General features: G+C 39.8%; 1 protein-coding gene across 1 annotated transcript; it reads left to right on the plus strand.

The window, feature by feature from the left end:
• The first annotated feature begins 1,680 nt into the window (after window positions 1-1,680).
• LOC113640254 (probable G-protein coupled receptor 83) lies at window positions 1,681-8,816 on the plus strand. Its single transcript, XM_027142649.2, has 4 exons — window positions 1,681-2,373; window positions 2,895-3,020; window positions 5,011-5,144; window positions 7,334-8,816. Exons 1-4 carry the CDS (start codon window positions 1,963-1,965, stop codon window positions 7,995-7,997), a joined length of 1,335 nt encoding a protein of 444 aa, XP_026998450.1. The 5' UTR covers window positions 1,681-1,962; the 3' UTR covers window positions 7,998-8,816.
• The last annotated feature ends 7,457 nt before the right edge of the window (window positions 8,817-16,273 follow it).

Below are 16,273 nucleotides of genomic sequence, written 5' to 3' on the forward strand. Positions count from 1 at the left end.
CTGCAGAAATTTGACATAATTGAATCCAGAGTAAGGACATTACATTTTTATACATTCATAAACACATGAGTCGACTTTCTACTGCTGAGTGAGAGATGTAGTGTCCAATCAGCAGTAAGACTTCTATTTGCAAACTATAGCTACCTTTTCCATTTTTTCTGAAATGTCGTTGTTTTGTTTTCCGATTTGTTGATTTGTTTTCTGATTTGTCATTTTGTTTCCGGATTTATTTTGTTTTGAACTTCTCAGCCACCGTGGACTCCATTAGAACAGGTTCTTCATCAAGGAAACACCTGAGAGACATCAAATACACTCAATCTAATACACTCTATATAGTGAAGCTTAACTGATAACACAATGTGGTGTGTGTGTGTATTTGTGTGTGTGTGTGTGTGTGTTTTGTGTGTGTGTGTGTGTGTGTGTGTGTGTGTGTGTGTGTGTGTGTGTGTGTGTGTGTGTGTGTGTGTGTGTGTGTGTGTGTGTGTGTGCGGGCACTGCTCTTGCCAGAACTCCAGCTGTGTGATTCCATTTTGGTAAAAAAAAAATTTGTGTGTTTGTGTGTGTGTGTGTGTGTGTGTGTGTGTGTGTGTGTGTGTGTGTGTGTGTGTGTGTGTGTGTGTGTGCACTGCTCTTGCCAGAACAACTCCAGCTGTGTGATGCCATTTTGGTAAAATATATTTTAAAGGTTACAAAGAAAGCCACACTATGTGAGGAGTGATGAATAAGAGCTACAGCTTGTTTAAAAGGACTACAAAAGGACTGAATGTATTATATCTTATTTCATGTTTTTAAAGCAAAATGAAAAAAATAAAATAAAGATGAACATGTTTTATGCTTTTACGGCTTGAATAGTTACACAATCAGCTAAGGCTGAATTTTATTTCAATCTTGCACATTAACGCATCACAGTCCCGCCCCAATGGGAGTCTAACATCACAGTCCCACCCCAATGGGGGTGTAACATCACAGTCCCACCCCAATGGGGGTGTAACATCTCAGTCCTTCCCCAATTGTAACATCACAGTCTTGCCCCAATGGGGGTCTAACATCACAGTCCCACGCCAATAGGGTGTAACAATGGGGGTGTAACATCACAATCCCGCCCCAATGGGGGTGTAACAATGGGGGTGTAACATCACAGTCCCGCCCCAATGGGGGTGTAACAATGGGGGTGTAACATCGCAGTCCCGCCCCAATGGGGGTGTAACATCACAGTCCCACCTCAATAGGGTGTAACAATGGGGGTGTAACATCACAGTCCCACCTCAATAGGGTGTAACAATGGGGGTGTAACATCACAGTCCCACCTCAATAGGGTGTAACAATGGGGGTGTAACATCACAGTCCCACCTCAATGAAAGGGCACGTGTTTGGACAGAGGGAGGAAAACAAGAGAACCCGGAGGAACCTCGCGTGGGCTTTATCTCCTGATGCAGTGATGAAAGAAATTCTAAATATTTTCCACTTGTTAGTGAAAATAACTTTCATCTGCACGTGACGGCAGTTTCACTCACACTCACTCTCACTCATTTTCTACCGCTTTATCCGAACTACCTCGGGTCACGGGGAGCATGTGCCTATCTCAGGCGTCATCGGGCATCAAGGCAGGATACACCCTGGATGGAGTGGCAGTTTCATAATCTACATTTTATTCACATTAACCATGTAAGTGACCAATAGCAGAGCGCTCCGATGGGCAGTGGGCGGGGCGTGTCTTGAGTTTAAAAACCCACCGCGTGCCGTTAGATCGCTCGGTGGAAGCGCAAGCCAAATGTTAAATGCGTCACGCGCACCACTACCTTGGCGCGCGCGCCGCGTCCTGCGGTCCTCCAAGGTGCCTGACATGAAGGGATGATTAACGTGATTAACCTGCTTTATTGAATAAACGCTGAATCAGCTCGCGGATCGGTAAAAGTTCATCTACCCGCGTTATTTGTTCCCGTTACTTCTCTTACCGCAGGCATGCAGTGGTGCGCTCTTCACGCGCTCCTCTCTCTCACCTGCTTGGCAGCGTGTCTCCCGGGTCACCGCCCGCTTGGGGTCTCCAACAGTTCGTCGCTGCACAAGCTGCTCGCGCTCTCTCAGTCCGGTCTGAACGGCACGAGCATATACGCGCTGGACGATGGCGCGCTCGCGGACTGGCGCTCTTTGGCGGGGCGGAAGCGCGAGGGCGCGGACAGGGAGCACGCGGCGGTCCGGGCGCTGCTCATCTTCAGCTACTCGGTGATCATCGTCGTGTCACTGTTCGGTAACGTGCTCGTGTGCCACGTGGTGATGAAAAACAAGCGCTCGCGCTCCGCCACCAGCCTCTTCATCGCCAACCTGGCCGTGGCGGACATCTTCATCACCCTGCTGAACACACCGTTTACACTGGTACACACACACACACACACACACACACACACACACACACACACACACACACACACACACACACACACACACACCTTTAAATCTTTAGGTACATCTTTTACTGTACATCTGGATCATAAATATGTGCATATTCAAATATTCAAAAAGGAAACAGACCTGAAAATAAAAACAATAACAAATAATAATTATTATTATTATTAATAGTAGTAGTAGTAATAGTAGTAGAAGTAGTATACATTTTAAAAATGAGGAAGGAAAAGCAAAGTGAATGTTTGTAATTGAATTGTAAACAACAAAAACGAAAAAGTATAGTGATTTGTATTTGGGTGTGTGGGGGAAGGGGGAGGGTGTGGGGTGTTTTTATATCATGTATGTATCCTTTAAATTTTTTTTAATAAAACACTGAAATATTTCTTTTTGGATTCTGATAGATTTGTGTAGCTTTAAATATTAGCATTAACAATAGTGTCAAAGCTGGACAGTAAGACAAGGGTGTGTGTGTTTGTGTGTGTGTTCTCTAGGTGCGCTTTGTCAACAGTACTTGGGTTTTTGGCAGAGGGATGTGTCACATCAGCCGTTTTGTGCAGTATTGCTCTCTGCATGTGTCTACACTCACACTCACGGCCATCGCGCTGGACAGACGGCAGGTAAACACACACAAACACACACACACACACACACACTACAGTTACACAGAGAATCTCTTTACACTATATAATTGTGCACTACATTATTAAAGTTGTTCCTGGTGTTCAGTGTAAGTTACGCAGTGGCTTCAGTGGATTTTCTGAGCTCCACATTCAGATCTGTATGTAGTTCACACGTCTGAGGTTGCTGGATTTGTCCTCAGTGGAAGTGACATGCTTTTTCACAGCCTCCAGACCAACACCATTAAACATAAGCGCTTAACTTTCACACACACACACCCCCATCAACTTCCCATACACTACTCTCTTCTTCCCTCACTACTCCCTACACTACTCCCAGGGATAGAAAATGTGGACTGAAGAAGGAAATGAAGTTATTTACATCTGCTACACAGCTCGCTTTAAGTAATTGATCATTTTCTCAAAATGAAAGTCACTCCTCGGGGTGAAGAGATGGTAATACACTATATTCATTACTGTATGTTGCTCTGCTGAAAACAGTGCTCACGGTGTGGAGGATTATCTGAGCCAGCGCTCCGCATTTTAGCTATTAATCTACACAAGATTACACATAAGGATAAAATCCAGCTTCACAGCAACATGGATAAAGTGCATGAATAAAGCACCTTTAAGAGTATATGACTGATATATTCATTGTTTCATGTAACAAACGAACATAGACGGGGACACGGCATGTGTGAGAATTAAAATAAGAGGTGACGTCTTTTCTTAATGATGTGATGAATCATCGTCATTCACTTGTGCACTTATTCTTATTTTTATTGAATTATTTTCACATGCTTCACATCACCACATGTGGCTCTGTAACACATCCGTGAGGTGAGAATACATTAAACCATACAGCACCATTATAATTATCATATGAGAGACTGACAGATAATAATGAACCTATTTGTTTAAGCAAACATTTACACAAGTGTGTGTGTGTGTGTGTGTGTGTGTGTGTGTGAGAGAGAGAGAGAGAGAGAGAGAGAGAGAGAGAGAACAGTCCATGAAAAATAATCAGCAATTAATTACTTTTTCCTTATAGTTACTTTTAATGTTTGTGATGTGTGAGTTCTCTCCGTTTATAGCAGCTACAAACACTCGTATCGCCACCGCTCTCTCTTTATTCAGTCTTTTCAAGTTAATACAAAGACAAAAAGCAATTTGTCAACAATTACAATAACAATTACAGAAGCAGCTTGTTCTGTCCTGAAAATGTGGGTAAACTTAAATACATTTATCTTCAGAGATCTAATCCTGTCCTGTGGTGATGTTCCTCTACACTGGTTGAAATGTCTGATGTCTTACAGTGCTGAGAGTGAACATTATTCCTCTCTGTACACCACAATGACATGGAGCTTTAGTTTTGAGCCTGGCTCAGAAACAGAAGTCTGGGCTCACGTGTCAGGTCATGTGGGGTAACGTCACGTCAGGCCGGGTCACGTAACATCGGGCAACCTCGGGTCACATTGGGCCATGTCACCTCACATCGTCACACTCATTAGATTATAACCTGAAATATTTGCTGTGTGCTACTGAGATCTGCAACACACTGCACTGGAACAATAACGAACAGTGTGAAGACATGAGACCAGAATCACTTCTGAAGTCAGGTGAGAGTTACACACGTGCAGGTTCATCAAACAGAGATGTCTCAGTGACTTTGGGCTTTTCTTCTTGAGCGCTTGTGTGTTATTAGTCTTCATACTGCATGATATTGTTAAATCCACTCAAACACACTGGAGGATACAATTAAAGACATACGTGTGAAAGTATTAACTAATAAATATTAATATATAATAACAATGAATGTATAAATGCGATGCGTTAATATATAAAAGTTCACAAAATGAGTATTAACAAAAAATAACAGTCTGCATTTTATATCCCTGATTTTTATTAGAGCGTTTAATGGTGAGTGTTTGTGTTTAAAGGGTGGTGGAGAACTTAGTCTGTCCTACACTGTGTGTGTGTGTGTGTGTAGGTGATCCTGTATCCTCTGAAGCCGAGGATGTGCACCGGTCAGGGTGCTGTGTGTATCGTCTTCATTTGGCTCATGGCGAGTTGTTTCTCGCTGCCACACGCCATCTTCCAGAAACTCTTCACCTTTGTCTACAGGTGTGTGTCTGTCCCTATGTCTCACTCTGTCTGTCTGTCTGTCTCACTCTCTCTGTGGTTTCATCTTTTTAATTGATGCTTAAAAGTATTCTATAATTGAATATATATTTCAGTATTGCTCGTTTGAAGTGTATATCGCAGGGGAAGCTGTTGTTTTGTGTCTGAACACGTCTGAAGAATTTATAACCACACAGTGTAGTAAAAAGCCTCAGAGATCAAGTAAAATCTGTGTAACACACTCCTTGCTAGGGGAAATGAGGAAACTGGAGGCAGTGGCACACACACACACACACACACACGCACACGCACACTCTTACATACCTCCCCACTGATACGTGCTCTCTCTGGCGATGTCTCTCCCTCCTTATCCTGATTGTTGGTCAGGTGTTGATTAGTCTTCTCTAACAGCAGCTCTGACTGTAGCGCAGATTAATTTTAATGCACTCACTCTGATACCTTATCGTTTCTATAGCAACAACTCATTCACAGTGACTCGTATAGTGCACGCGCCACTGATAATAAACCGATTACAAAATATTGAAATGCTGAAGATTTGTTTAAGGAATATTTATATTAATGTATGATGTGTGGAAGGAGTCTCTAGTGTCAGCGCTGTGAAACTTTCGCACATCTTTAGGGCAGAGCAGATCTGAGTGTTTATAGCTGCTAGAATGTGGCAACAAAAACATTATTTACTTCACTGACATTCTAGATCATTAAATGTAACTATTAACAAATAAAACGTATGAAATTGTGTTCATTAATAAATGAAAGCTTGTAATTGTTAAATGTTGTTACATTGCTGTGGTATAAGAGGAATCAACATGGGGACGAGTAAAAAAACACACTTTATTGCAGGTTAAAAAGATGAATTGGGTACATGAGGATTTGTCTTCATTATCTGAAGTAATGTGTGTGTGTGTGTGTGTGTGTGTGTGTGTGTGTGTGCGTGTGTGTGTGTGCATAAAAGGACAGTGTGCAAACATCCATCACTGATCACTGCAGTGAATATGAGCTTTTAGTGAGACGTGTTGTTTGATTCAGATGTTCTGAGCTTTTATTTCAGCTGTTATTTTAACTGAATGTGGCTGAAATAAAAAACTTTCTATTTCAGAGCTGCTGCTATGTGACAGCCAATAATTTATCTTCACAAACACTAAAGCATTAAAAGGTTTACTGTCTTCTCTCTCTCTCTCTCTCTCTCTCTCTCTCTCTCTCTCTCTCTCTCTCTCTCTCTCTCTCTCTCTCTCTCTCTATCTCTCTCACTCTCTCTCATCTCTTTATTGGTACAGCATCTTTTTGGTCTATTTGTTTAAACTCAGACTGTAAATATGTGCATATTTAATCATTATAATGAAGGGTATTCAGAAGAGATGTTCAAGTCTGAAAAGCTTTTAAGAAGTATTCATTAAAAGTATTTGGAAATAAACTGATTAAGAACTCATTATAATGAAATGCATTAAGACAGAGCCTGTGTTTGTGTGTGTGTGTGTGTGCGTACATGTGTTATTACTTTAACTGTATCTGTATTTCAAACCTCTGGTTAAAGTTTTAATGAATTCATAAATATTAATGTATAGTGAATGAATATAGATAAACAATAAAATGATAACATTAATAGTAAACCAATGATCTGATTTGCCATAGCCATGACAACGAGCATAAATATCTGTAGAATCTGTTTATACAGAGATTAAGAACGTATTAATTACACACTGTTTACAAATCTGTGGACGTGACAAGACTGGGGACAGAAAGGGATGTGAGACGTAACCATAGAAACAATCATATAACGTGTGAGTGGACTGAATCACCTCTCCGTCTCTCTGTCCCTCAACGTTTTCACTCTTTTTTTCATTCTTGGTCCGTTTCTGTCTATGACTTTCTCTCCTGCTATCATCCTCTATGACTATCTGTGTGCTGCCTCTAACTTCCTCTGTCCCCTGCTTTCTCTCTCTCTCTCTTTACACTTCTCTATGAGGAGTGTAGTGATGTTTATGTCTCAGAGATACGCCACTCTTTTTCATCTAATCCTAGTGTATACTGACATTTCTTTACTTTTCATTTATTTCTTCTCTGTAGGGTTTCTTTTTTACTTTCATGAGTAATGAGTCATTTTTGATTTGGCATAAATGTAGAGCTGTGATCTCTCTCTCTCTTTCTCTCTCTCTCTCTCTCCCGCTCTGTAGTAAGAACATCCTTCGCTCTTTGTGTGTGCCGGATTTTCCTGATCCGTCTGAATTGTACCATCAGTACCTAGACTTGGCAACCTTTATACTCCTGTATGTGTTGCCTCTTCTTATCATCACTGCTGCATATTCGGCTGTGGCGCATCGTCTCTGGCGCCGCAACGCTATCGGTGATGTCACCAGCGAGCAGTATTTCCTCCAACGCAGGAAGAGGAAGCGGACCATCAAGATGCTGGTGTTGGTGGTTCTGGTGTTTGCTGTGTGCTGGTTCCCATTAAACTGCTACGTGGTTCTGCTGTCGAGTCACGCCATCCACTCCAACAACGCCGTGTACTTCAGCTTCCACTGGCTGGCTATGAGCTCCACCTGTTACAACCCCTTTATCTACTGTTGGCTCAACCAGAGCTTCAGGGCCGAACTCACGTACCTACTTAGTATGTGCAGGAAAGGGCGAGCCAGAGGGCGTGGCAGCAGCAGGCTAGGGGAGGAGCCAGAAGAAAGGCCACCGCCCCTTCACAGCTGTCATAGAGCGGCCTGGCCAGAAAGCCACACCTCCTCACAGCCGTCTGATCACAAAGAGAGCCACGCCCTCAGGACCACCTCTCTCAGCCAATCAGCGAAGACCGACATCCTGTCAGTGGAGCCGATTGTAACCGTGGGCTGATTACATTTGTTTGTTTGTTTGTTTGTTTGTTTGTTTGTTTGTTCGGAAAAGAGATATGGCCAGCCATGCAGTTGACCTTTATAAAACACGCACAATTTATGAATATTAAAGAATTATATTTACAGGGAAAAGCTTACAACAGTGTTTACAAAATGAAGAATTTCTGAAAGTTTTATAAGCTACAAACGTATTAATGTAAAAGAATTTAGAAGAAGAACTTCAGAACCCAGTCATGAGCACTTTAACACAGGATCGTTTCTAATAAATAAATCGTTAGATTGATTCTTTATAATAAATCCTTACAACAGGATTTATTATAAAGATGAAACGATTTTTATATTGACAAAAAGAACTTTTTTACTGATCGGGGTCTATGTGTGCCGTGAGGAAATGCTCTTTTCAGAAAAAAAAACTTGTCTGATGTCTGATTCTCATCATGTGATCAAAGATGTCTCTTTAGAATGTGTATATCTAGTATATATATTACCCATAAGGTTTTTTTTTGTTTGTTTTGTTTTGTTGAATATTTCTGGATGAATTTATCATCTTTTGTTGCAAAGGAATTTGATAATCAAAGCAACTTTGGTCTGGTGTTGATTAATTCTCTCTAACAGCAGCTCCGACAGTAGCGCGTGTTTATACTATTGCACTTGTTCTGATACCTTATTGTTTCCATGGTAACATCTCATTCACAGTGACATGACAAACTGATTCTGAGGACTGAGTGTTTACAGTGAAAGTGGAATGAACATTCTGCTTCCTTATATGTAACTGTAAATGCAAGTGTCATTCTTAAATAAATAAAACATTTTAATTCATGGAAAGTTGCTGTGGTGTAAGAGGAATAAAGGCCTTGGGGACGTGCTGAGAGAGGAAAATAATCCCTCTCTGGTGTTTGAATTTTCAAATTAAAATCTCCTCATAAAATCCTAGAAACTTTGTTGTTAAGTTGCAGAAGCTTTTCTCTCATCTTCTGCAGGAGTGAGAAACTCATCACTTTAAGGAGGTGCTTATTTCCTTCACACAAACTTTTACAATTAAGAAGACTTTTTTTTCATGAGATGGAGCAGTTTAGCTCCCAGACCAGCTTTTCTCCACACCGCTGACTATGGGAGAAAATCTGTGGGGCGAGATTGTTGTAAAAAGCCTACTTTAACAACCTGGGTTTGTTCTGAAGAAGAGACGAACTCCATTAAACTTCATTTCTGAAAGTGGTTCTAATCACAGTTCAGTGCTAAAAGGTTTTTAAACGTCTTTTATTGATGAAAGTCAGTTCAGTAAAATAATTCCTTCGTATCTGATTCTCCATCCCAACGATGTTATCGCCGTCACACAGACGGGTTGAAAATTAGGTCTAATTTAAATTCACTTCCACAAAAGAACCATTAGGGACGCCTCGCGTTTGTAATTTAAAAAATTCACTCGTTACATAGGAGTCTCTTATTTCCAATGAATCATAAATCCTGCTGGTCAAAAGTGGAGCTTTATTTCATTCACACACACACACACACACACACACACACACGTGCGTGCACAAGCTGTAAGGTTCAATATCAAATTATAGCTACTCATAATTATGAGCATTTCTTTTTTTATTTATTATTGCTTCACTAACATCTCTCTCTTTCTCAGTGTGTGTGTGTGTGTGTGTGTGTGTGTGTGTGTTTGTACATTTAAATCTATGTCACCAATACATGGTATATCCATACAGGTGCATCTCAATAAATTTAGAATGTCATGGAAAAGTTCATTTATTTCAGTAATTCAACTCAAATAGTGAAACTCGTGTATTATATAAATTTAGTACACACGGACTGAAGTAGTTTAAGTTTTTGGTTATTTTAATTGTGAGGATTTTGGCTCACATTTAACAAAAACCTACCAATTCACCATCTCAACAAATTTGAACTCAAAACACCTGCAAAGGTTTTCTGAGCAATTAAAATGGTCTCTCAGTTTGGTTCACTAGGCTACACAATCATGGGGAAGACTGCTGATCTGACAGTTGTCCAGAAGTCAATGACTGACACTTCACAATGAGGGTAATAATAATAATAATAATAATAATAATAATAATAATAATAATAATAATAATAATAATAATAATAATAATAATAATAATAATACATTTTATTTAAAAGTGCCTTTCTGAACACTCAAGGTCACCATACAAAAACAAACAAACAAAAACACAGCCACAAACATTCATTGCCAAAGAATGCTGAATCCAAGCATATCAACAAAATGTGTGGAAGAAAAAGATGCACAACATACCAAGAGACCCACTGCCTTGAGACGCTTGTCAAGCAAAATCAATTCAAGAATGTGGGTGAACTTCACAAGGAATGGACTGAGGCTGGGGTCAAGGCATCAAGAGCCACTACACACAGACCAATAGTGGCAGTGATTAAAGCAAAAGGAGCCCAAAAGGAGCCCCTACCAAGTATTGAGTACATATACATCAACTGAACATTTTCAGAAAATATATATATATACGAGTTTCACTATTTGAGTTGAATTACTGAAATAAATGAACTTTTCCATGACATTCTAAATTTATTGAAATGTACCTGTATATGTGATGTGTGTGTTTGTGTGTGTGTAAGAGTGAGCATGTTTTTGCTTCATGATAATGACCTTCATGTTAATGTGCTATTGAAGTCAGTAATACAGTAAGGCAGCATCTCCACTCTAAACTCTGGAACACAGTCACGAATCTTCAGAGCTGCACTTTAAAGTGAACGCATTATCACTAAAGGCAGAAATTACACTTGGATAAACCATATATTGGTGACATAGGTGTAAATCCACACACACACAACCTGGAGTTGCTGTTGTTCATACAGTATGTTCCCATATTTTCACAAAAAAAACTTAATCTCCTCTGTTGGCTTCAGGACAGTGGTCTTTAATCTTATCCTTGAAATTTCCTTTGTCCATAGACTCCTGCAGCACACTGTGGTTAAAGGAGACCAGGCCCCGTGTTTATTCTGTGGACAAAACAATATCAGTTACACACACACAGTTCAGGAAACACATTAAAGTAATGCAAAGTGAAGCTGATAAAAGTAATTATAACTCTGCACAACTGCATAGCAGGTCAATTGGTGTTTTTTCAGACTGACAGGAATAATCTTCTTTAGAGATAATAAGTAAGCATCACCTCCTACACATCTTAAAGATCACAGACTGCAATTAGAGCACCAATACAAAGTGAAATAGATAAACAGAACTGTGTGGATGTGAAGAAAATGTGAAGGTAATAATTTAGGGGTTGATGTGACTCACTCTGTACTGACACGTGGACTCAATCACTAACCACCAACTTGAGCACCAATCAAGACAAATCCACCAACTTGAACATCCAAAGTGAGACTGGGTTGTATATTCTAGATGCAGTGAATATGATAATATGGAAAATTATGTATACCATAAACACATATCATGACATGAAATTTTAAGAGGCTTACAGTGACAAGACACAAATATGTGTTTTTTTTAGTTTTGACAGCAAGAGGAGGAGTGTGTGACAGTGTGAATGCTGAAGGCTCAGGAACTCAGAACATCGTGACAATAAAAGCCCTGAAATATGACATGCGCGCGTGCACACACACACACACACACACACACACACACACACACACACACACACACGAATCCACCAGCTCTGGCTTTTCATTCAATGCAGAATAATTCAAAAGCAAAGTAAGCATCACTGTAAGAACTAATTTCATCAGGATCAGGTTTATTGGTCAAGTGTGTTGTTCCAGCTGTTTGTGACAGACATAAATAACACTATACCATACAAAACAAGATAATACAGACTATACAAGACAATACAGACAATGTGATAAAATATAGATGGTATGGGTATTAAATATGAATACAGAATATATGACTGATCGGTTATGTACATAAAGTGTGAGAAGTTCATGTTAGTATAAATAACAATATTGTGCAATATTATACATTTGTACAACATATAGCAGTGGTAGTGTGTGTAACATATACAGAGGATGTGATGACTGACAGTTCTGATAATGCAGTACTTGTAGATATGAAGCAGGGAATATAATTATTGTTAATCAAGGTGATTGCCTGGGGAAAGAAATTGTTCCTGTGTCTGGCAGTTTTGGTGTAACAGTTTCATGCTCTAAACTGTTACACATACAGCTATTGGGTTCCTGCAAGACACATTTAAAGCATTTAGCACACACCCTTATCCAGAGCAACTCACATTATCTCATTTTTTTATACAACAGAGCTTTTGTGGGTTAAGGGCCGTGTTCAGGGGCCCAACAGCTGCAGCTTGGTGGACCTGGGATCAAATTCCACAACATTCCACAACAAACCAACACATTAACCACTAGGCTACAAAATGCACTACAAAAACCTATAACTTAAAAACTTAAAAGTTACTGTATATTGCTGTCTATGTATTGTCTGTTCATTCGTTCATTTGTTAATCCTTAGGAACTGCCTGGTGAGGATCACTGTGGTTTTTAATTAGTAGTATTAGCTACCAGCTTGTTGATATTTAGAGAAACAGAAGCTAATTAAAAATAAATGTGGTCATCTAGCTGAGTTTAAGGATCTATCAGAGACAAAGTCCCACCTGGAAGTGAAAAGAGTGTCAGACAGGGTAATCAGTTTGAAGTTAGAAATGGAAGGGGTGATGTTGAATGTTGTCAGTGGTTATGCTCCACAAGTTAGGCTGTGAGTTAGGAAAGAAGGAGAGATTCTGGAGTGAGTTAGAGGAGGTGATGTAGAGTATTCCCAGTTCAAGTTATTTGTATAGCACTTTTTACAATTGACATTGTCTCAAAGCAGCTTTACAGAATATAAACATAGAACAAAAGGTTAATATAAAGAATAATATAAAGATTAATAGAATTCAAAATTCAAGATTAATATTAGATAGATTTAAATGTGTATGTATTTATCCTCTATGAGTAAGTCTGAAATGGGTCCTCATCCTCATATGGGTGACACTGGAGGGTGTGATTATAAATATACAATCTGACAAATGTTGTATTGATGTAAAAGACCATATTGATGTAAAAGACCAGATGGGAGAGAGTAGTGATTGGACAGGACTTCAACAGGCATGTTGGTGAGGGGAACAGAGGTGATGAGAAGGGAATGGGCAGGTTTGGTGTTAAGGAAAAGAACCTAGGACAGATGGTTGTGGACTTTGCTAAGTGGATGGAAATGGCTGTAGTTATGCCAACATTCTGTTTTCCTATTTAATTAACAATTGTTTCCAGAAGAGAGAGGAACATAGACATACTTATAAGAGTGGAGGTAGGAGTACACAGGTAGAATACCATTGATTTAGATGAGGCAATCTGAGAGAAATTAGTGACTGCAAGGTGGTGGTAGGAGAGAGTGTAGCCAGACAGTATCGCCCAGTGATGTGTAAGATGTCTCTGGTGGTCAGGAAGAAGAGCAGATCAAAGATAGTAAAGAAGACCAAGTGGTGGAAGTTGAAAAAGGAGGAATGTCATGACTAATTCAGACAAAAGCTAAGACAGGCTTTGGGTGGTCAGGAAGAGCATCCAGATGACTGGTAAACTACAGCAAATGATCAGGGAGACAGGTAGGAGGGTGCTAGGTGTGTCATCTGGAAGCAGTAAGGAAGATAAAGAAACGTGGCTGTGAAACAAGGAAGTACAGTACATTTAAGAACAAGGGTGATGTGTAGAGTTGTCACAACTACAGAGGTATAAAGTTGATGAGCCACACAATGAAGCTATGGGAAAGAGTAGTGGAAGCTAGGCTAAGAAAGGAAGTGAATATTTGTGAGCAGAAGTATGACTTCATGCCTAGAAAGAGCACTACTGATGCAATTTTTGCTCTGAGAACATTAATGGAGAAGTACTGAAATGGTCAGAAGGACATGCACTGAGTATTTAGAGAACGTGTGTTACAGGGTGCCGAGAAAGAAGCTATGGTACTGTATGAGGATGTCAGGAGTGGCAAAGAAGTACATAAGAGTAGTTGAGGATATGTATGAGAGGAGAATGACAGCAGTGAGATGTGCTGTAGGTCAGACAGGGGAGTTCAAGGTGGAGGTGGGGATACATCAAGGATCGGCTTGAGTCCCTTCTTGTTTGCTATAGTGATGGACAGTTTGATAGATGAAGTCAGACAGGAATCTCCATGGACAGTGATGTTTGTGGATGACATTGTGACCTGTAGTGACAGTAGACAGCAGGTGGAGGAACACCTGTAAAGGTGGAGGTCTGCTCTGGAAAGAAGAGAAATGAAAGTCAGTCGTACTAAGACAGAATACATGCGTGTGAACGAGATCGAGGGAGAACAGTGAGGTTACAGGGGGCTGAGATAAAAAACCTGCAGGAGTTTAAGTATTGGGGAGCGTGGAAAAGAGGACATGAGTGCAGACGGTGTCAGGAGTGTCAGGAGTGTTGTGTGAGAGAAGAGAGTCAGCAAGAATCAAAGGATGTTGGAGATTTAGCTGCCAGGTAAGAGGTCAAGATGAAGGCCAAAGAAGAGATATATGGATGTGTTAAAGGATGAAGTGAAGTTAATTGGTGTGAGATTAGAGGATGCCGACGATAGAGTTAGGTAGAAACAGATGATTGCTGTGGCGACCCCTAAAGGGAGAAGCCGAAAGTAGAAGAAGAAGAAGATATATACAGTGGATTCAAAAAGTATTCAGACCCCCTTTTTTAGTTTTTAACTTGAACTATTGTTCAAGTTCATTTTTTTACTTATTATTTAAACTCAGTACCCAATAATGATAAAGTGAAAACAGAATTCTAGAAAGGTTCAACTTCTAACATGACAAGGACCTTAGCACACACCTGAAAATTGCTGTTCACTGACAGTCCTCATCCAACCTTACTCAATTAGAGAGGATTTGCAAAGACAAATGGCAGTAAATCCCAATCCAGGTGTGAAAAAATGTGTTGCCCCAAAAAGACTCGAGGCTGTAACAGCTGCTAAAGTGTTTTAGCAAGGTACTTAGTAAAGAGACTGAATATGTACATGTGATGTATCAGTTTTTTTTCTGATTTTTTGTTGTGTTGCACAAAGTATTGGCTCTCCTCGTCTATGAAAACAGTTCTGGATGATTCTCTGCTCAGAAATATTCTGCATTCACATAATTGTCTCATCCTCAGATAAACACATAATACACAGATACAGATAAACTGCACACTATAACTTCTTTACTACAAGCGTAGGTGTATACATTATATAGCTGATACATACAGTATATTTTGATTTGTGTCTTTTGTTTGTTTATTTATTTATAGTGTTTGGTTTTCCTGGTGGATATTTTATTAACTTTTTTTATAAAGGTTTTTACTGCTCCTTACTGACACAGACGTCTTAAACATTTACAGGACAGAAATTGCAGAGCAAAATCGGAGCATGTAAAATACTGAGTGAGAGCTGCTGGTCAGAATGCAACATCCCTGAGGAGCTCCATGGTGATGTGATGTGATGTGATGATCATAACGACTCAACTAGTTGAGCTTCTTAGATTTATAAGACAGTAGAGTGACATTCTTTCTTATAGCATTACATTGTTTTGTATCTCAGATATGTATGTACATGTACCATCACTTACAGAGAGTTTTATAACATTCTAGATATGTTTAGATAAAGGAGATAAAATTTTAGGATCTCAGAGTGCGGCGTGACATTGGCGTTGCGCTCGCGCTCCAGTCAGCATTCACACATTATTGAAGGTCTCGTGACAAGACGTTTAACAACTACACACACAATAACCATCTTAAATACGTCTGCTTCTGAGACAGCAGTAACAGTTTTATTCACGTGTCCAAGCTGAGTCACGACCTTCTCAGTAAAACTAAACTTAAACTGCGACCTTCGTTCAATAATAACCATTCATACACAGCAAAGAAGAAACTTTCACATGATTCATATCCCCTTTCACGTTTCATATTTTTTATTATATATGACTTTTTTAAAAAATGCCTGTACACTTCGTTTGTGAGCAGAAATGCTTGTAAACTGAGACTTGAAAGTCTCACAATTTAACCCTTTCACAGTCCTGCTCATGAATCCTACTTTCTACTATGAACTGAAATTTTTCTCTGTATTTTACTACCAGTATTACAGACATTTATATTTCTGGCCTTATCTAGAGTGACTTACATTTTTATACAACTGAGCAATTGAGAGTTAAGGGCCTTGATCAGGGTCCCAGCAGTGGCAGCTTGGTCGACCTGGGATTCGAACTCATGACCTTCTGATTAGTAGTCCAATGCCTTAACCACTGAGTA

The sequence above is a fragment of the Tachysurus fulvidraco genome, chromosome 22 (genome assembly GCF_022655615.1).
Source record: "Tachysurus fulvidraco isolate hzauxx_2018 chromosome 22, HZAU_PFXX_2.0, whole genome shotgun sequence".
NCBI lineage: Eukaryota > Metazoa > Chordata > Actinopteri > Siluriformes > Bagridae > Tachysurus > Tachysurus fulvidraco.

Bases quoted from the DNA above. Each gene is read 5' to 3' on its own strand.
- LOC113640254 (XM_027142649.2), top strand. From the start codon at position 1,963: ATGCAGTGGTGCGCTCTTCACGCGCTCCTCTCTCTCACCTGCTTGGCA. The intron at 2,374-2,894 runs GTACACACACAC...TGTGTTCTCTAG, and splicing joins TGAACACACCGTTTACACTG to GTGCGCTTTGTCAACAGTAC. The intron at 3,021-5,010 runs GTAAACACACAC...GTGTGTGTGTAG, and splicing joins TCGCGCTGGACAGACGGCAG to GTGATCCTGTATCCTCTGAA.